The sequence below is a fragment of the Podarcis raffonei genome, chromosome 1, assembly GCF_027172205.1.
Source record: "Podarcis raffonei isolate rPodRaf1 chromosome 1, rPodRaf1.pri, whole genome shotgun sequence".
Lineage (NCBI taxonomy): Eukaryota > Metazoa > Chordata > Lepidosauria > Squamata > Lacertidae > Podarcis > Podarcis raffonei.
The window spans coordinates 132,416,267-132,436,696 of record NC_070602.1 but is presented as its reverse complement, the minus strand read 5'-3'; the positions used below and the strand labels follow the sequence as shown (position 1 = coordinate 132,436,696).

Genomic DNA, 20,430 nt, shown 5'->3' with positions numbered 1-20,430 from the left:
TTTATATGGGGTCAGTCCAAGGCCAGGCCAGCTTTTAAATCATGGGAGTGGACTTGAGTGAAGGCTCCCAAGGGTCCGTCTCAGGCCCCACCCCCTCAGTGGCCCCGCCCCCAGACCTGCCCACGACTGAATCAAACAGGAAATCAAATTCCAGTGAGCGGTGAGAAAGGTGAATACATCTCCCTTCAGTCGCTGGAGTCAAGACACGCTGTGGAGACTCTGAGCCACAAACACCACATCACCAGGGAAGGGGTGAGGGGACATTTCCTCCGCTAAAGAACAGGCCCACTTGGTCTTTTTGTGTGTGTGAAATGAGAGTGCAAAGGTCTCATTTCCTCTAAAATTCCTCTAAAAACGCAGTATTTCCCCATTACTACATTCAAAAATATTTGTTTTGAAATGAAAGACTAACCAGGGAAAATGTCAGGCGGCGAAAGTGTCGGTTCTTGAGGTGCCTCAAATGATGCATAAAACCTTTTCCCTATTGATGGGAGCTCAGTAAACTCTCTCACGAAAAATACAGTTCGGGGATCATTGGTAATTATTCGCAGTTCTTCGTTGTCTGCATTCCCTGATCCTACACCCAGGCTTTTAATCCCAGATGTCTGCATCTTGGCAGCAGGTCTGCTGACATCATCCTCCGATCTCCCCCCAAGCAAAAGAACTAAATGCTGTGGGACTCCATCTTCTCTTCTACTGCCTGCAGATTTAACAAAGTAGTTCTTCATAACAAACTCCAAGGCTTTTCCAACATTCAGGGGAGCACCTCCTTTGTACCGCAAGCGCCGAAGGCTGTCTATGACAGCACCTCTTGTTTGGTGCTCTTTTAAGGAGAACTCAGGGAATACAACATTGCTGAATTGGACAACACCAACTCTTGTTTTGCTTGGTGAAATTTCCAACATCTGGACAATCTGGATAATAAAATCTCGAATGTGAGCAGCATCGTCCCGCTTGACATTGTCAGAGGTGTCGATGACAAAGACAATGTCCTTTGCTTCGCTGTCAATATCTGCAGGAAGGAAAAATGCAGCAAAGAGGAGTGTCACTGGCTTTCTTCTTACACTAATGCCAGGCTCAATTCCTGGCATTTCCAGTTAAAAGCAGCTTGGGGAGAAGTGGCTGAGAACATAGACAGCCACTGCCAGTCAGAACAGACAATATTGGGGAAGGTGGACCAATGATGGAACTCTGTAAAAGGCAGTGTAACAAACACCGGGTAAACCAGTTTAGCATTTTGTAAGCTGTAGGTGCTTTTTTCTATGTGCAGCGTTTTCAAAAATGTGTTTATGCAAATCTGTACAAAATAGGCTTCTGAAGCTTGACTCTAGCTTTTAAACACATTTCTAATGTCAGTATCCTAACACCTAGTCTTAACCACAACTACTTGCAGGCAACATTAATGTCAGTGGATTTCATTTCCAAGAAAGTGTGTTTCAGCTAGCAGCAGGATTCCATTTCTGCTACTGCAATACTACAAATTATTTCACATTTCTCTTGGAGTTTAGAAACATTAAGCTAGCATTGTATGCTGATACAGTTGTGTGCAAGCATTAAGGGGTGAGACAACAGTAACCTCTCCTCTTGGGTATTAATATTCATTATACAGTGGTACCTCAGGTTACATACACTTCAGGTTACAGACTCTGCTAACCCAGAAATAGTACCTTGGGTTAAGAACTTTGCTTCAGGATAAGAACAGAAATCGTGCTCCGGCAGCGCGGCAGCAGCAGGAGGCCCCATTAGCTAAAGTGGTGCTTCAGGTTAAGAACAGTTTCAGGTTAAGTATAGACCTCCTGAACGAATTAAGTACTTAACCTGAGGTACCACTGTAAACCCAAAGAATATCTTGATCATTACATTTGTTTAGCTAACCATTTTCCTTATTTAAATATGTATATCCAAAAGCAGAAATTTATCTCTGAACCCATGAAACAGAGGCACCATTTTAAGAGGTTTATGTCCTCCTTCAGGTCTTTCCACAGGCATTTGGTTGGCCATTGTGAGAACAGAATGCTAAGACTAGATATGGCTTGATCCAGCAGGGCTCTTCGTATACCCTTATATCCACCAAATGACATTTGAATATTGTGTTCTAGAACAAGATCACTTGATGGAGCTGGCTCAAGTCATTTTGCCATGTGAAGTGGAGCAGCAAATCCCTCCCTCAACAAGTGAAACTGCATAGTACCCAAGTTATGTTGGCATCTGAGACAGAACATCAGAACATATGAACAGCCTGCTGGATCAGGCCAATGGTCAGGCCTGACTTGGGGGGTGGAAGTGGCGGGCTCCGGTGCACAAGTGCACCGCCTGGAAGCAGCAGCACCGCCCCCCCCCGCCCCCCAGCATGCTACAGGAGACACTACGGCCCTGATTCAACTTATGCTTTTGTGAGCTAACACTCAATGGGCACCATCAGGCACCACCATACATATAAACCAATTCTCTTAGGCAAGAGAATTACAGATGCTTTAACTGATCATAAGGAGATTGTTTATTCTCCTTTAAAAAACGCTACCTGAAAATGCGGCAGATCTGGCTAGCAAAGAAAGCTAGCTATTGCCCTCACCCACCCAAATACAGATTAAGAACCTTACATAGTGATGTCAGGAATGAGGGGAAGTAAAGGATCTTCTATCCTACTTTTAGCATCCTTCCTAAGAGGAACAGAAGCTAATGTGACCCCGTGCTAGTTATCGTAACAAGAGCCCCAGAACATTCTGCAAACTCTTCAAACTCCTAAGCCTTCAGACTGGTGCAATTCTGCAGCAGTTGTTGTGACATGTGGCCAGGTAAGAAGTTTCCCTATAAGATGGAAGAGGTGGGTTATCTAATGGGAGATGAGAAAATGGTTTAAACAAACAAAAACAGACAGCAATCTTACCTATAGGGGGATAACTTGTCTCACCAATAAGGCTTTGTATCTGCTGTGAAGTTAGTGTTGTAACAGGGGCCAGCAATTTCTGTTCCAGACTTGGAAGATCCTGATAGGTTGATATCTGGAACACATACTGAGGGCTAAGAGCTATTTTGACCAATTCCTCATAATCCATGTTCACTCCAATAGGAAATGGTGCCACACCAACACTCTTGACTTGGACTACAGGATCCTCTAAATCATCATCAGGTGGGCGGGAAAAGAGAATTATTAAAAACTGAGGTGCGCCCTCTTCTATGCGACTTCCTGAGGGCTTCGTAAATATGTTCTTTGACACATATTCTAGGGCAGATCCAAGGTTGACTTGCCTCCCTCCTTTGGGTCTGAGTCTTCTCACTGCAGCTTGAACCTCATCCTTGGTGGAATGTGCATTCAGCAGAAATTCCACCCTGGGGTCATTGCTGAACTGAATCACAGAGACCCGAGTAGAAGCAGAGCCCACGTTCATATTGTTTACAAGTCTCTCAATAAACTCAACAACTGAAGGAAATTCAGTAGCTGCAAACTGGGAGCCGTCAATAAGGAACACAACATCTCTCCTCTCATCCACTATAGAAAAAAGGAAGACTTTAGAAGACACTAGTACAAATAAATTATACAAGCAACACATTTGAAAGGCACAAATACCGTATTTTTCATTCTATAGGGCGCACCGGCCCATAGGACGCACCTCGTTTTTTTGGGGGGGGGGGAATGAATAAAAAAAATATATTCCACCCCCCCAGCCGCGGCTGCCGCCCCAAGCCTTGCGCACACCTGCCCGAAGCACGGGGCACTCTCCGGAGGGCTCCCCGTGCTTCGGGTGACAGGCTGCCGCCCCAAGCCTCGCGCGCCCGTCGGGACCTCCCGCCGGGCGCGCAAGGCTTGCAGACACTCGCCCGAAGCACGGAGAGCCCTCCGGAGGGCTCCCCGTGCTTCGGGCGACAGGTTGCCGCGCCAAGCCTCACGCGCTCCCGCCGGGCGCGCAAGGCTTGCGGACACTCGCTGGGGCTGCAGGCTGCTGCCCGCAAGCCTTGTGAGCCCGCGGGAACTCCCGCCGGGCTTGCAAGGCTTGCGGAGAGCTTCCTGAAGCCTGGAGAGCGAGAGGGGTCGGTGCGCACCGATGCCTCTAGCTCTCCAGGCTTCAGCGAAAGCCTGCATTCGCACCATAGGACGCACACACATTTCCCCTTCATTTTTGGAGGGGAAAAAGTGCGTCCTATGGTGCGAAAAATACGGTAGTAGTAATTTTAGATTACAGTCGACTTCCCAAGTGTGGCTTCTGGTTGGCTGCAGGAAGCTCCTGCAGCCAATCGGAAGCCCCGTTGGACATTTGGCTTCCAAAAGAACGTTCAAAAACCGGTTTTCAACGTTCCGGTTTTCAATCATTCAGGAGCTGGAACGTTTGACTTCCAAGGCATTCAGGAGCCGAGGTACAACTTTATCAGCAATATGGCACTGAAGCTAAATGTACACTCAGTAAAAGCTACACAAAGTGAGCTTGGCAAAGTTGATCAGTGTTTCTCCTGACAATTTTAGCTCACAATCTTAGTGATGGAAAACTATTGTTCTCTTATAATGGCAATGGCGCCTACCTGAGAGGGGCTGGAACTAAGTTCCAGTGAGTTCTGGATGAAGAAAAGCCCTGGGTATGCTAGTGGGAGACAGCACAAAAAGTCCTACTTGCACTATGGGATTTCCCTCTTCATGTCCTCCCCCCATGCCCTCCCCCCAATTGGCGTGGGGAAGGAGAGCAGAGAACTTTTTGACTGACAAGTAGAAATGCCAATGCTGACACAACAATCAAATTAGTGTGACATTGAATTCCTCTGTCAGAAACTACAGTGGTGCCCCGCAAGACGAATTCCTCGCCAGACGAAAAACCCGCTAGATGAAAGGGTTTTCCGTTTTTCGATGTGCTTCGCAAGACGAGTTTCCCTATGGGCTTGCTTCGCAAGACGGAAACGTCTTGCGAGTCTTGCGATTTTTTTCGCTTTCCCCCCTCTTTTTCTAAGCCGCTAAGGCGCTAATAGCCTTTTAGCCGCTAAGCTGCTAAGCCTTTAATAGCCGCTAAGTCGCTAATAGCCTTTTAGCCGCTAAGCCGCTAAGCCTTTAATAGCCGCTAAGCCGCTAATAGCCTTTTAGCCGCTAAGCCTTTAATAGCCGCTAAGCCGCTAATAGCGCTAATCCGCTAATCCGCTAATAGGGTTGCTTTGCAAGACGAAAAAACCGCTAGACGAAGAGACTCGTGGAACGGATTATTTTCGTCTTGCGAGGCACCACTGTATAGTATGAAGTTTGCAAATCATGGTTTATGTTAATTATAGCCTGGCATGATGTCTAAATAGGCAATCCATAGGATGGTCATCACTACTCTGAAACTGAGAAACAGGATGGCTGAGCTAATGTGAAATGAAAACAGAAAAAGCAGCATTAAGCCCTGGTTTGCCTGTTGCCCATCTGGAAGCATTTGGGGTTACGACTAGTGCAAACCATAGTTTGCCAGGGTGTGAAGTGGGCACAACATGCAGTAGGATGGCCATTTTGCTTCTCTCCTACTGCACAAACCTTCATGGAGCCCACCAGCCCTGCTGCTTTTATCCGCATCAGCCCAAGGCTGCGGCACGATAAATCTGGGTCACAGAAGATAATGTAGCCAGCAACACAATCAGAAAGCATAACCCAAGAGTAATCCCTGGAACCTTATAAATGCACACAAACATACACACAGGAAGTTCCCTGCCTTCCGCAGGCGAGACATTCCCCACTGGTAGTGTAACCATCCATTCTGGGTGCAGATAACAGTACCCAGACTCAGGGCTGCCATTTTGTGTGCAGTAATTCTGGCATCTCCCCCACCATACGGTTCTTGTGTAAAATGTTTTTGCGAGATTTTATGCTCTTTAAGCAGCCACTGGGGAAGCCAAAACAAGCCCTGGCAAATGTGATCAGTGCTGCTGCAATAGCCCTGTGCCCATTTTGAACCAGATGCTGCAGAAAGGGCTCAACAACCCCCGCTGCCTCCACCAACTTGGGCTGATTCATAACCACAATGTGTTTGTGTGTACTAGGAACATAATTATAACACAGGTTCAAGAGTTAAGAAGTTTCTTTTCACCTGGGCTAGGAAGCGCTGTGGCCAAAGCGGTTATTTTTGGCCCGGTCAACTCAGCCACCATTTGTGAAAGCGTTTCTCTTAAGGAGCCCAGCTGAGCGACACCTGGCACAAGGTTCGCAAACTGAGGAACGAAAGAAATTGTCTGCATCTCAGTGGCATCTGCATTTCTAATCCCAATGCCAAACGGCACCGCACCCCTCGTCTTGAGATCCACAGCAGGCCTTGTGACATCATCGCTTGACTTTTCCGCAGTCAGCAGGATCAATAACTGCGGGACCCCTTCAGACAACCTGCTTCCAGCCTGCCTGGTGAATACATTGCTCCTCAGGTAGTTAAGGGCAGCCCCTGTATAAGGGGCAGGGCCTCCCATGGCAGTCAATCTCTGGATGGCCCTGATCACTTCGGCCTTGTCTTGGTAGCGATTCAGAAGAAACTCCGGCTGCACACGGCTGGTGTACTGGGCCACGGCCACCTGAACTTTGTCGGGACCAATGTCCAAACTGTTGACCAAACCTTGCACAAAGGACTTCACCTCTGGGAAAATGCTTCGCATGCCATCCGAACCGTCTATCAGAAACACAACATCCTTCTTCGGAGATTCCTCAGCTGTTGAAGAAATGTGGGGGTTATGAGAAAAAAAAGGGAATACAATCAAGTGTCACATAAAGAAAAGGGTAAGCTCTCATTTGCCTATTAAATTTTGCATGCTTTTGCTCCCAGCGTGAAAAGAAAACTGAGGGGGAGAAATGAGGGAAGGCACCAGCACAGGGAATGAAGAGAAGTAAAACCTCAAATAGGTACAGGAATTGGTTAAAAAGATTACCAGCTTAAGCAGTTTTGCTGGTGAGAGCCAGTGAAAGTCAGAGTGACTGTTCAAGCAGTTTTCCTGAAGAAGCAGGTGGTGTGATTGAGCCCAAAGAAGAGAGTCTTGATTTGAAATGCTTCAGCGGGGGGGCCTTCAGAAACCAAGAGATTCCTGTGCACTGTGAAGTTTCATTTTCTCTCTGTTTCCTGCTCCCATCTCAGTAGCAAATACTTGAAAGTTCCCTCTTCCACACTCAGGGTCACTTCAAAGGCTCATCTACACATACCTTTGCTACAGGCTTTCGAGACACAGCTCTGGGCTTCCCAGGTCTGTGTCCAAATGGGGTTTTTGTTTTTGTTTTGTCCTGGCACTTTCCATAAGAAAACCCATGTTTTAACCACTGAATCAGAATGAATGACTATCTGTGGAAAACCCAATTGCTGTTTGCTACGTTTCAGCTGTAAAATGCAGCTTTCCCAGATAAAAGTGCAAGAGAAGAAAAGAAAAGAGAAGAAAAGAAAAGAAAAGAAAAGAAAAGACAATGCTCATGGACCTGGAGAGCCCAGACCTGTCCCTAGATATGGGGCACAAAAGGACGTGTGGATGGGCCCCTACTTAAATTAACCCTCATTTACACTGGCTTTACTTTCCCACACATCAGGCTGAAAATGGCCATGCTATACTGTACTGCAAGCAAATAAGCAGCTATAGGATGGAGAAGCAGCATTTAATAATGAGAGAGGGCGAGTGCTTTACCTATAGCAAGCAGTCATAAAAAGCAAAAGACTACTATGCTGACAGGTAAAATATAACAGTTGCCTTGTGTTCTTTCTGATATAATCTATCATACAGATTGGTGCTGGGCTCATGACAGAGCCTGGATTTCCAAACTGGGGGGTCTGTTTTCAAACTTCCCCCAACTCAAAGCCTGTTAGTATCACTACTGCACTTCATTATATATGGGAAGCACCTTATAGCTGCACACTCACTGACGTTTGTATCTGGGAAGAGACGTGAATGAGGTCTCCCACATGCAAAGAGGAAGCACAACACTCCCTGCACTTTACATGCATCAAGAATTATCTATTTGAGACTTTTTCAAAGTAAACAGACTCTCCTAAATGCTTTGAGCAAATTGCAGCTAGCCAGCATTTTCATATTTACAACTTCTTGTGCATGCTTCAAAGAAAAAGACGAAAACTGCAGAAATGAATACCTGATGGCTGAGACGGAATGGCTTTCAGCAGACTGCCTATTTGAAATTGTAGGTCTCCAATTCTGGAAAGGGAGTCAGCAACTAGCACAAATTGAGGGTCAAAAGCTATCTTTTCTAATTCGCTACGATCTGCAGTCCTGGATTTGATAGCAAAAGGAATAACTCCAGTTTGTTTCAGAGCATCAGCAGGGTTATCCACACTATCGCTTGATTTCCCAGCAGCAAGGAGCATAAGTAGTTGTGGCACTCTTTCCTCAATCCTGCTTCCAGCACTCTTCACAAATATTTCCTTCATGGCGTAATCTAACGCAGCACCAATGTTGAGCAACCTCCCTGTTTTTATCTTCATTCTTTTCACTTTTTGAAGGATGTCTTGCTTGTTTGGGATATCTTTAAAGTTGAACTCAAGTTGCACGTTATCACTAAACTGTGCCACAGCTACACGTATGGCATCAGGACCCACATCCAGGTCAGTAATAAGCCGGTGCAAAAAGTCCCGAACAGCAACAAACTGACCCATAAGGTTGGCTGAGCCATCAATCAAGAACAAGATATCAAACTTGTTTTCTGGAACTAAGAGAAATGAAAATGTTTAATACACAAAAAGATATTGCAGATTTATTTTGCAAACTAGGAGATAAGAAATCAGAGCGATCTTGATTATGTAAGAGGAAGAATTCAGGCTTTGGGCCTTTCTATAGCACCTTTCCTTAAAACCCCCAAATTGTGGAATCACTGGAAAACATTCTAGAACTTCCAGGAGAGTGTTATTGGTACTTTTAATGTATTATGCATCCTGAGAACTATATTATTGAGATGTGCAATCAGTGAACCTAAAAATGAGGAAGTGGAAATGATTCCAGCTTCTTCGAAACGCCTAAACCAGACCTTAGTACTTGCAGCTTTCTGTCATCAACACAGGGAGAGCATCACATCGTAGAGAAATGAGGCTTCTGTCTTTAAGGCTCTAAAGAAGATGGATGGTACAGAAGTGTGCCTTCTCCTATCATAGCCAGTGCTTTTTTCTGGCAAGGAGTTCTTGAACCAAGTACTGTTGCTTAGGCTGCCACTGCTGCCTGCTAGCCGGAGTGCTTCCTTTGCCCCACGCTGGGGCTTACTTCTTACGAAGTTGGGGAGGGAAGGAAGGAGCATGTTCAGGTAGCTGCCTACTTTGTCCTATTCTAGTTGGAGGGCACATGGGGAGGATATCCCCACAGGCTCAGGTGGCCACAGCCCACCATCCAGTGGCAGGCACCTCCTGCATCCCTTAAGGGGCTGGATAAAAGGAAGGAGGAGGAGCAGGGCTATCGGCACAGGCTCAGGCAGTGGCTGCCGGCCTGCTAACCAGCGAAGTGAAGATTGTGGCACTTTCTGATGGTACGAGCTGCTTGAAATGAAATGGACTGCCCTGGAAGGTGGTAGTCTCCCCTTTGCTAGGCATTTTTGAAACAGAGGGCAGGAGGGACACCCAGCAGTGGATCTCCTACATTGGCAGCGCATAGGACTAAAGGCCTCTGGAGAGCTTTACTACTCTAGGATTCTGCCTGGGAGACAGCAAGTCACTTTCTGTGTGTTTATCGGGCTTCTATTTTATTGTGTGCACAGACAGTTCATCTTCCCCACCCCTTCGGAACAAAGAAAGGGGGATGAGATGCGGGTGAAGAGCACGGAAGCTGCACCCTCAGACACTGTTATAAATGTTACGCACTTCTTTTCAAATGTATCATAGAGCAAGGAGGAGCAAGATAGTTTGATTTAAAAAATAAAAGTAAAGCTATAGAAAGAAAAAAATGAGCACTCCTCATGTATCTATTTTGTCAACTGTAGCTTCTCGAGATATGTCCAAATGGTAAAATAAATGCACGTGCAATCGTTATGCAAAACAGTGCACTTGGGTTCGCACCAGCCAACCGCATTTCTATTTATACTCTGTGCATAGATCTAGAATGTGTGAAACAGCCCTAAGGGCTTCTTCAGAAAATTCCAACATGGAAGGAACATGTTAGGGATGCTGCGGCAGTCACACGTGGCAGCCTTCATCCGTGATGCTCGTTACGTGCACGGAAACAGGTTCCCTGCATGAATTTCACAATGTGTGCAATGCCTCTAAATCACAGCTGGGGCAAAATGTTTCATGCCATTTGAAACATACCTGCAAGATAAAACAAAACCATTCTTAAATCCATTTTGAATGAAGAAAGGAACAAATTACCTGCTGATTCTTCAACATAATATGTTGTTATTTGACCAATCATTTCCTGTGGCACGTTTGCAAGAGAACTGAATTCATCCTTAAGAAATACCATTTGTGGATTGTATGCAATCCGCTGAAGTTCTGTCAAATCAGCATCTTTAACACCAACGCAGAAGGTCAGCACTCCTGCACGAGCTAAGGAATGGGCAGCCTGTTCGAATGAATCAACAGATCGCCCTGCCGCAAGGTAGACTAGAACCTGAGGAACGCTTTCATCTATCCTGCTCCCACCGGCTTCGGTGAAATGATTTTCACGGACAAAGTCTAGCGCAGCGCCAGTATTCAGTATTGATCCCCCAAGGAGTCTCAATTGCCTTAGATGATCGAGTACCTCTGCCTTGGTTAGAAAAGTGTTTAAAAAGAATTCTGTTTTCGGATTCTCACTAAATTGCACTAGGCCGATTCGTATATCATCAATTCCAACATCAAGAGAGCCAACCAGACTCACAACAAAGTCACGGACCAATGGGAAGTTGGCATTTCCAACGTTGGCTGATCCATCCAAAAGAAAGATGATATCCCTTTTATTTAACAGAACTGCAGTAGAGCACAGAAAATAATGTAAGAAATCACAGAAAAACATACCAGAATTTGTCATGTGTGCATACAACATTTGCTGTACACACATGTTCACCTTGTGAGAGAGAAGAGAAACAGGACAGCCATGAAGAGATGGAAGGAAGAAACGAGTGAAGTGTCATGATGGTTCAAAGCACGCCCAACTACATTTTAGGTTTTCTGTCTACATGTGACGCAAGCAGGGACTCTTTCATGTTTAAAATTGCCAGTGAACTTCAGTGTAAATGGATTTTTAAACTGGATCTGAAAGCTCAGAACAATTTTAAGTATCCAATTGGTATTATCGGGCATCAAAAATGGACTGGAAAGTTCCAAAAGAGCCTGATCCTCAGCACTCACTTGACAATGTCTTTGGACCAAGACCAGATCCTAGAGGCTTTTATACTTTCATAAATGTGTCAGCACATGTGCACAGGCCCACAGATGTCTCCGCTGAAGCACCAGTGCACCTGCTAAATCCCCTCCTGGGATGGATTAGGTCCTTTCTGTTCCCTCCCCAAATGAGTCTATGGAGCACCTGAAAAAGCAGGAACGGATTGATCCATATCTAGAAGGCATTCAAATCCCCCACATGACTAGAGCAGGGACACTCTCGCGAGACCCCTTGCGTCCTGTGCCCAGCCCTGCCACCTTCCATGCCTGACTGCGCTGGTCCACTTCAGCCCTGCTTTCTGCAGCCGTGTCTTCATCTAACTCACACCTGACATCAGATATAACACCAGATGTGCCTGGTTTAGGGCAGTGGTTCCTAACTGGTGGCCCACAGACCCCAGGGGGTCCACATAACCCACCCAGGGGATCCATGGCACCATTCACATAACAAAAACTACTGCAACTGAGAGAATGAGCATGTGCACCCTCTACTTCTGAAGTTGCCTTATTGTTTATCTAGCATGTTTTATTTATATATGGAGGTGCTTTTAGCTTATGCTGGTCTATGACCGTAGTAAAGATTTGGAAAACTACCATAGAGATATCAATATTATCCAAAGTAGTAAGTCCATGGCTTGGCTTTTGAAAAACAAGGGCTCTACAGTACTTAGCTAATTGGGAACCACTGGTTTAGGGGGAACAGCCTTGTGGGCCAAATTTGGAAGCTTAGCAGTCCAAATTTGGCCCTCAAGTCCGAGGTTCTCCACCCCACACCAGTGGCGTAGCGTGGGGGGTGCAGGGGGGGCTGGCCGCACCGGGCGCAACATCTGGGGGGGCGCGCTCGCCGCCTCCGGAGTCGCCGAAGAGCCTCGGGCGCAGGCTATAGCAGAGCCCCATGTCTCGGGAAGGAGGAAGCCCCGGCCATGGGCGCTGCCCCCAGGTGGTGCAGCAGGAGCCAGGCGGCGAAGGGGAGCCCGGGGGAGCGGAGGCACCGCGGGGACACGGCTCGGGAGCTGCCGCTGAGGAGCCAGAACATCGTCCCCGGGAGGAGAGGAGGAGCGGTGGCGGCGGCGGCTGCTACTGCAAAGCAGGGAGAGAAGGAGGAGGCGGCGGCAGGGAGCCGGGCAGGGAAGTTGCTGCTGGGGATGAAGAGGCGGCGGTGGCGGGAGGCGGACTTCTTTCCCTCTCTGGTGCTGCTGCTGTGAAGCGCTTGCCAGCCCACCGGCCCCTCCTGAGCGGGATATGGGTGGGCGGACGGGGTGGGTGGGGGAGAGGCGCTGGGCCCGCCTCGTGCCCTGACAGGAGCCGCCACTGCGCCCGCGGGCGCCCTTGATGCAGCGCTCCTCATGCCGCCTCGAGACCGCCCCTCACTCCGCGCTCGGCTTCAGGGCTGTCTTGCGAGGGGGCGGCGGGAAAAGGCTCTGAGGAGAACCTCACTCGCTGTCCCGCGTCGCTTTTCCTCACGTCGTTTTCCCTTTCCCTTGAGGGGACGGGGAGGTGAAGGGAGCCCGCCTTCCTCCTCGCACGTGGCTAGTCGTCGGTGGAGGTAGAGAAACCATGCACATTAGATATTCTTCTTCTTCATCATCATCATCATCATCATCATCATCATAATGGTTTGAAATTTAAGACTCCCCCAACAAGGAAAAGGCACTTTCTTGCCCTGCCCATGGACCAGGAGGTCATGGCGGGCGAGGCCTTCAGCAGCGGGGCCCTTATTTGCGCTGCCAGCCTGACCTTCACCCTCTTACATATAGAGAGGAAAGGAGACATGGAGGTGCAAAGGCTTGCGGGGCAGAAGTAAGCCCCGCTGAGTTCATCAGGGGTGCCAACGTGAATACAGTATGATATTGGGGGGGGGGGAGGCAGGTAAGCCCCGCCCTGCATAGTTGATCACATTGGCAATGCCCATCAACTGGGGGGACTGGCCCCCTCAAATGTTTTATTGGGGGGCCTGAAGCAGTGGCGTAGCGTGGGGGTGCAGGGGGGCGCGCTCGCACTCGAGTGCTAAAATCCACGGGTTAGGGGGCGCAAATTACTTGCCTTGCCCCGGGTGCTGACAACCCACGCTACGCCACTGCCCCACACAGCTATTAAATGTGTAAATATGGCAATAGTTTGAAAGCCTAATTGTAATTATAAGATAGAAAGGGATATTTGTAATTTATGCCCATATGCTAATACCTGCAGGGAATGAAACGGGGTGGGGAGGGAGAGGAAAGACAGAGGGAGAGAGAGGGAGAGGGAGAGGGAGAGGGAGAGGGAGAGAGAGAGAGAGAGAGAGAGAGAGAGAGAGAATATATATATATATATATATGTACACATATTGAAGTATAAGAACATTTAGAACATTTTTAATTTATATTTTAAAATAAAAATGCCACTGTTTATATGCATCATGCAAGACTGTATTAGTAAGAGACATACATTTTGAAAAAGCTTGTTAAGTGACAGATATTCCCGTGATATTCATCTTAATTTAGGATAATGCTTTAAAATTTAGCAATTCTAGAATAAATGAGCTCTGTATTAGGAAAAAAATCAGGATTATTATAAAAGCTCCTTAGAAAACTAACACTGTTGTTCTGCATTAGTTTTGCCATCTTCATCACTGGCAAGAGTGCTCAGGATTCTTAAAAGTGTTCACTGCAAAAGATTTATATCCCATAAGTGCAGTCTATCATGTCCTGGGTGAATTTAGCAGTCTACCAGCTCCCTAGAGATGCAAGTGACAGAAGAGAAAGACAGAAGGCCTGTTTCAAGGGTTGGTTGCAGCAAACGAGGCCTGCCAAACAGACCCCTGCGCCCTGGAGAAATCTAAAGTGACGAATAAACCCACCGTAAATTATCATTAGCATTGCTGAGGATGAATAACCGGGGTGGGGAGGCTGTTTTTAAAACAGTGTTATTTACAAAAGTCGAATGCATTTTAGAACTTAACAAGAACAGTGTTTACCTTTTCCACTTGGTGTCACTTCAATCCATCCGGACAGTGTCTTCAGGGGTGACAAAATATCATTGAGAGTATTTACCAGGATAGGCGTGCGGAACTCGGAAGGAGTGAATACTAGGGATGGTTCGTAGGCAATTTGTTCTAGTTCAGCACGATCTGCTTTTCGGGCCCCAACAGCCAGGATGAATATGCGATTCCTTTTCACTTCCTGTGCTGGTTCGGCAACATCATCTTGGGACTTTCCACCAGTAATAAGGACCAGCATTGATGGTATGCCTTCATTGATCCTGCTTCCAGCAGCGCTGGTGAACAAGTTGTCTTTCACATACCTCAGTGCAGAGCCTGTGTTGAGTGCAGCACCACCCATTGGCCTTATTTTCCTGACACTTGCAAGGACATCTTTTCTGTTCTGGAAGCTGTTGAAATAGAACTCGGGTCTTACAGTTTCTGCATATTGTGCCACTGCAACTTGAACAAGGTCCGGTCCAATTTCCAGTTTCTGGATGATTTTGGCCACAAAATCACGAATTGCACTAAAAGGGGTAGCTCCCAAGGCTGTTGTGCCATCTATCAGGAAGACTATGTCCCTCCTATTGACTTCAACAACTGCAAGCAACAATATACAAACATATAATTAGTAGCATTACTTACTTAACTCGTTCAATCAATTCCTTATCACTACATACCTTCTAGGGGCTACATCTTACAAAAGGTGTCTTTCTTTTTTTTGTCGTCGCCCCCCCCCCCCCCCGCATTTGTTTATGCTGAGTTATACTGAACTGTATTGCAATTCAAATGTACTAAATCCAGCTCGGTCATTTTTACACAAGGTTTTAATAGTGTTGCAGAAGATTCCTCTGCAATAGTCACACAGTCAGTTCAGGGCTCTGCACTGTGAAATAAGGATGGTAAGAAGAGCTCTGTTGTGTCAGATCAATGGGGGGGTCACTAGGCCTGCACCCTGTTCCCAGCAGAGGCCAATCTGATGCCTTTAGGAAGCTTGCAGGTAAGACATGAAGGCAATAAGCCTCTGGAGCAGGTCTCCTCCCTTTTTGCTATGGAGCTGCCTTTCCTTCCCACAAACCTGTCTTCTCCCAACAATGTACCACCTGTGTTGCCTTTGCCCACCATCTGAAGATATCAGACTCACTGCCCAGCCCTGCTCTTCTCAGGATGGACCTCCACTTCCATTTATATACCTCCAACCTTGAGACATTGGCCCAGTAAACTGCCCTACCCCAAGCTCCCTCCCGGGCCCTCCCCCATCTTCTTCTTTACCAGCCCTGATCCCACCCCCAGCACCGGGAGATGAGGACATGAGCCCATTGGCACCATATTTGCTTCACAGCCAGAACTTCCATGTGCTCATCTGAACCACTTCTTCCCTCCTGAATTTGCTAACGCGGCTCAACTGGGCAATTGGATTCTATAATAGGAAAGTGACTAGAAGGGCCAGAATCCAGTCCAGGAAACTTTTTTTAAAAAAGTTATTTCTTTGATCTTTCCATGTCCATGCTTCTTATTTTTTAAATGGAATTAATCTGTCTCCTAAAACTAATGTTTTACTTTACTACTCCTACAAAGCAAAATGAAGTCAGCACTCAATAGGGAGAAAGCTAGTACAGTGGTACCTCGGGTTACATACGCTTCAGGTTACATACACTTCAGGTCACAGACTCCGCTAACCCAGAAATAGTACCTCGGGTTAAGAACTTTGCTGCAGGATGAGAACAGAAATCGTGCTCCGGCGGTGCAGCGGCAGTGGGAGGCCCCATTAGCTAAAGTGGTGCTTCAGGTTAAGAACAGTTTCAGGTTAAGAACGGACCTCCAGAACGAATTAAGAACTTAACCCGAGGTACCACTGTATAGGTGTATAATACGGGTGGGCGTGTGTGGTTCAGTACCATACAATGTACAACAAGACATAATGAATCAAAGTCTAATTAAGTCAGTAGTAATTCTGAAGCTTTGAACAACAGGGCAGGGTAGCTTGAATTCAGCCTTCAAATTCACAATAATTCACTTTAGACCAGTTGCAGGGTCAAAGTGTTTGGGGAAGAAAAAAGTGTAAGACCAGAGAGTTCTGTTCCTAGACAAAGATAGGTGACAACCCCTCTTCTCTGTGACGGAGGAAGTGAAGGTTCTTCTCCTTTCTCTCACTTCATTTCTCGCTATATAACTGACCAGGATGGACATGACTAAACTTGCTCCAAGTTCAAACTACATGTTTGAAACTATTTGCCGTATTTTGCACCTTTGTGTTCTCCTTGCTGCTGCATGGAATAATGCATGAACTAGACCTTTGGATTTAGTAAGCGAAACATCTTAAATTTACTTAAGAGTGCATGGTCCATTCATTGCGGGGGTGGGGGTGGGGGAAAGAGCTTTATAGCAGACTAAATGTCAGAGACCAGACTGAGGATTACAGCTCTGATGAGGAATGGTGGGAACCTTCCCCTCTTCCTGCTCCTGACCAGGATCCTGAAGCTGCCCAGGAACAGTGGAGCAGCATAGATTTAGAGAACTGGTCTGCAGAGGGATGTAGTTCGGAAAACAACAGGTGGGCAGAGCTGAGTGGGGAACAACTAGGAGAAGCAGAACAGGAAGAGAGAGAGATAACGGACTCCCCTTCACTAGAAAGTGTTCAGCCTTTATCTCCAAGGGCAAGGAGAGCTGATAAGGTTGCTATGCAGAAGGCTCAGTGGTTGTGAGATCAGGTTGCAAGAAGGAGGAAGTGATGAAGATGACTCAGGGGGAAGTCGGAGGGAAGATTAATTCCGAGAATGGCTGCATTGTTCTTTTGCTCTGATCATTAAACACTCTTAAACAGGTAAGGGACTCTAATTTCTTTGCTCTGCTGATGCACAGCTGGGGGGGGGGGTGTTTCTCCGAAGCCTGACACTAAATGGGATATGCAAAAGGGTTTAACAACCTATATTCCATGCTATACCGCTGCTTTATTCTGTTTTTAATGCTGCTGGGGGCTCTCTCCCACTGGAGAGATGTAAAGCCCCATGTTTTGAATCTAAGTGCTCAGCTGATTCTTTTATTAATTATCCACATATGGGTCAGCTCTATTTCCCCTCCATAGTTTTATTATCACAAAGGCTTTCAATCCAATTCCTGGAAGATGACTGGTAAGTAGCAGAAAACGCTCCATACTGTCCACAAGGAGCTCAAAATACAATTCTAGCAAGTTATGTGACACTATGCCTAATGTAATATTAATTAGAGCAGGGAAGAAGTACTCGCTGTGATATGATCAAGGTTGTAATATCAAGTGACAATTCAGGATGTAAAGTTTGCTCAGGGTCTTCACTAACAACATTGTGTAAATACCATTAAAAGGTAAAGGACGCCTGACAGTTAAGCCCACTTGCGAACGACTCTGGGGTTGCGCTTTACTGGCTGAGGGAGCTGACGTTTGTCCGCAGACAGTTTTTTCTGGGTCACGTGGCCAGCATGACTAAGCCGCTTCTGGTGCAACGGAACACCGAAACCAGAGCAGCACATGGAAACGCCATTTACTTTCCCGCTGGAGTGGTACTTGTTAATCTACTTGCACTTTGACATGCTTTTGAACTGCTAGGTTGGCAGGAGCTGGGACCGATTAAATACCATTACAGGGCACCTAATAGCAACTTGCATTGTGAATCTACAGCAAACACATATTATACCTGTGAATTTCGGGTGATTAGTCCTATGACTAGTGTTCACTGCAGACACAGAGAAAGACTGCAATATAAGCCTATGTTCCACATAGATGAGCTTGCAGGATTATAACTAGTGTGCTTATAGGACCAAAGTAGTGGAGAATCAGTTGCGCCTTTGCACTGTTTTAGTAATACTACTTTTCTGTGAGGTAGAAAATTCAGTTTTCAGGCATTCTTGCAAAGGAACAATTTCCTGGACACAGAAAAATAGAAAAACACATTCCTGCAAAACCTTAAGAAGATGCCTTATGCTGAGGTACAGTCAATATCTATACAGGAATGGTTTCAAACAGATATCCTTCCTAGGCTTACTTTGTTTTTGAATCTGGGACCTTCTGCATGGAAAGAATATGCTCTACACTGATCATGTTAGAATCCCGTGTTCCATGTATATGCAGGAAAGTTCTGCCATGTGAATCCTCACCTGCAGCCCGAAGTGGGCCATCTTTAGGTTTACCATCTTTGTGAGAAAGAGACCATAATCTTTCTGTCAGTTTACTTTTCAGTTTAAAAGCCTAGGAAGGGCTGAAGGATCTATAAAAGGTAAAGGGACCCCTGACCATTAGGTCCAGTCATGGCCGACTCTGGGGCTCTGGCACTCATCTCGCTTTATTGGCCGATGGAGCTGGCGTACAGCTTCTGGGTCATGTGGCCAGCATGACTGAGCCGCTTCTGGTGAACCAGAGCAGCACATGGAAATGCCGTTTACCTTCCCACTAGAGCAGTACCTATTTATCTACTTGCACTTTGACATGCTTTCGAACTGCTAGGTTGGCAGGAGCAGGGACCGAGCAACGGGAGCTCACCCCGTTGTGGGGATTCGAACCACTGACCTTCTGATCAGCAAGTCCTAGGCTCTGTGGTTTAACCCACAGCGCCACCCGCGTCCCACCTGAAGGATCTATGCATGTTCCTTAAATGTGTGAAAACAAATTGTGCTTGAGTCTGAAGGCGGCTATCTCAGCATGATGGTCTACCCAAGTTCCTCCTTGCCACTTATCCTTGAACTCTGGGCTGAAGTCCAATCAATATGTAGACAACACTGAACTCCACCTCTTGTTTCCACTGTCCAATCTCAGGCAGGCAGAGGAAGTTTAAACTTAATCCAGACAAGACAGAAGGGCTGTTGCTAGAGTACGGTACTAGCAGTCTAGATCAGGTGAGTGGTCCCGTTCTAGATGGGGTTTCACTCCCCTTGTAAAATCAAGCTCACAGCTTTGGGCTTGGGGGGTCTCCTGGATCCATATCTTTCTCTGGATGCCCAGAGTTTGTTACTGGAGATCTTTTTCTTTCCTTTTTTAAAAATCAGCTTCAGCTCATTCAACACTTGCAGACTTTCCATACCTGATGGAACTATGCATTTTAACTTCCACTGCATATTACTAGCTTCCTCTGCTTTGTCCTAATGGTTTATATAATTTCACTAAAAGACACAATCATATTCTATACAGAAGCAGAATAGATTAATTATTCTTTGGGGGTAAATTTGTAGTTCCAGTTTGTATCTGAAATTATCTCTACATTGCAAAGGCATTGTAAATTATACTAAACTATACTTTAAAAAACTTATTCTAGAAAGTTCTGATAAATTGATCCTTGAATTAGAATAATCTAGTCCATCAATATACAAAACCAGCATTTTTTTTAACTGAAATCTCATCTCAAATACACTTGACCACTTTGATTTGCAGAACTGGCACTTTTCTAAGTGCCACATAATGTTTGTTCCACACTTTTAAGGAATCTAGAGATGGGAAAGCCTGGAAAAAAACCGGAAAAATTAAGGTGGGGGGGACCCAGGTTTTTTTTAAAAAAAATCCAAAGACTTTTGGGGGGGTGGGCAGGAAAGTGTGTGGAATATTCAAACTATATCAAACTGGGTTTTGGGTTTTTTTTACAATTTTTCTGGGGGAAAACGGCTTTGAAAAACCCCCAGAAAAAACCTGTTTTTTTTTTTCAATTTTCCCAGTTTTTTTCCAGGCCTTCCCATCCCTAGAATTAACAGACTAAAAATACACATTGCAAACAAAAACAACAGATTAAAATATATGTGCACATTATACAAATTCAATAAATAAAAAATAAATAAAATATGTCTGCATCGTGGAGCTGGAAGACCCTGAGGATCATGCAGCCTGACCCCCACCAGTGCAGGAATTATCAGCACCAGGCTCTCAACCAGCTGAGCTATCCAGCTCAGAGTAGGCTTGCTTTAGCAAAATTGTTTTTGGCAGGTGCTGAAAGAAGTGCAGTGAAAGGGTCTGCCTGGCACTTCTTGGCGGGGGGGGGGGGGGGTAGGAGCAGCAACACTTGCGCCACCCTGTTGTCAAGCGCACTTTGTGGTTGTGAGATGGGAAGGAATGCCAGGGCAGAGACACGAACAACAAAATTGCCTATCCCCAGCAGATGTAACTGGGCACTTGGGACAACTGCTAGCTCTTGGGTTGGAGGAAAGTGAGGTTATGTGTATTGGGGGGGGGGGGTGAAACCTGAAGATTCA

At 46.2% G+C, this 20,430-nt stretch overlaps 1 protein-coding gene across 17 annotated transcripts in view; it reads right to left on the bottom strand.

The window, feature by feature from the left end:
- The window catches only part of COL6A3 (collagen type VI alpha 3 chain), a 110,595-nt gene that overhangs the window by 56,204 nt on the left and 33,961 nt on the right, over nucleotides 1-20,430 (bottom strand). For 15 of the 17 annotated variants that reach the window (XM_053362632.1, XM_053362656.1, XM_053362638.1 and 12 more), the window contains 6 exons: nucleotides 14,221-14,823; nucleotides 10,272-10,850; nucleotides 8,060-8,632; nucleotides 6,039-6,644; nucleotides 2,888-3,490; nucleotides 413-1,012 (listed from right to left, as the gene is read on the bottom strand). In XM_053362632.1, the coding sequence (XP_053218607.1) occupies nucleotides 413-1,012; nucleotides 2,888-3,490; nucleotides 6,039-6,644; nucleotides 8,060-8,632; nucleotides 10,272-10,850; nucleotides 14,221-14,823 (3,564 nt within the window). The remainder of the gene's footprint in view (nucleotides 1-412; nucleotides 1,013-2,887; nucleotides 3,491-6,038; nucleotides 6,645-8,059; nucleotides 8,633-10,271; nucleotides 10,851-14,220; nucleotides 14,824-20,430) is intronic. The other 2 variants (XM_053362754.1, XM_053362744.1) reach the window with 2 other exon arrangements.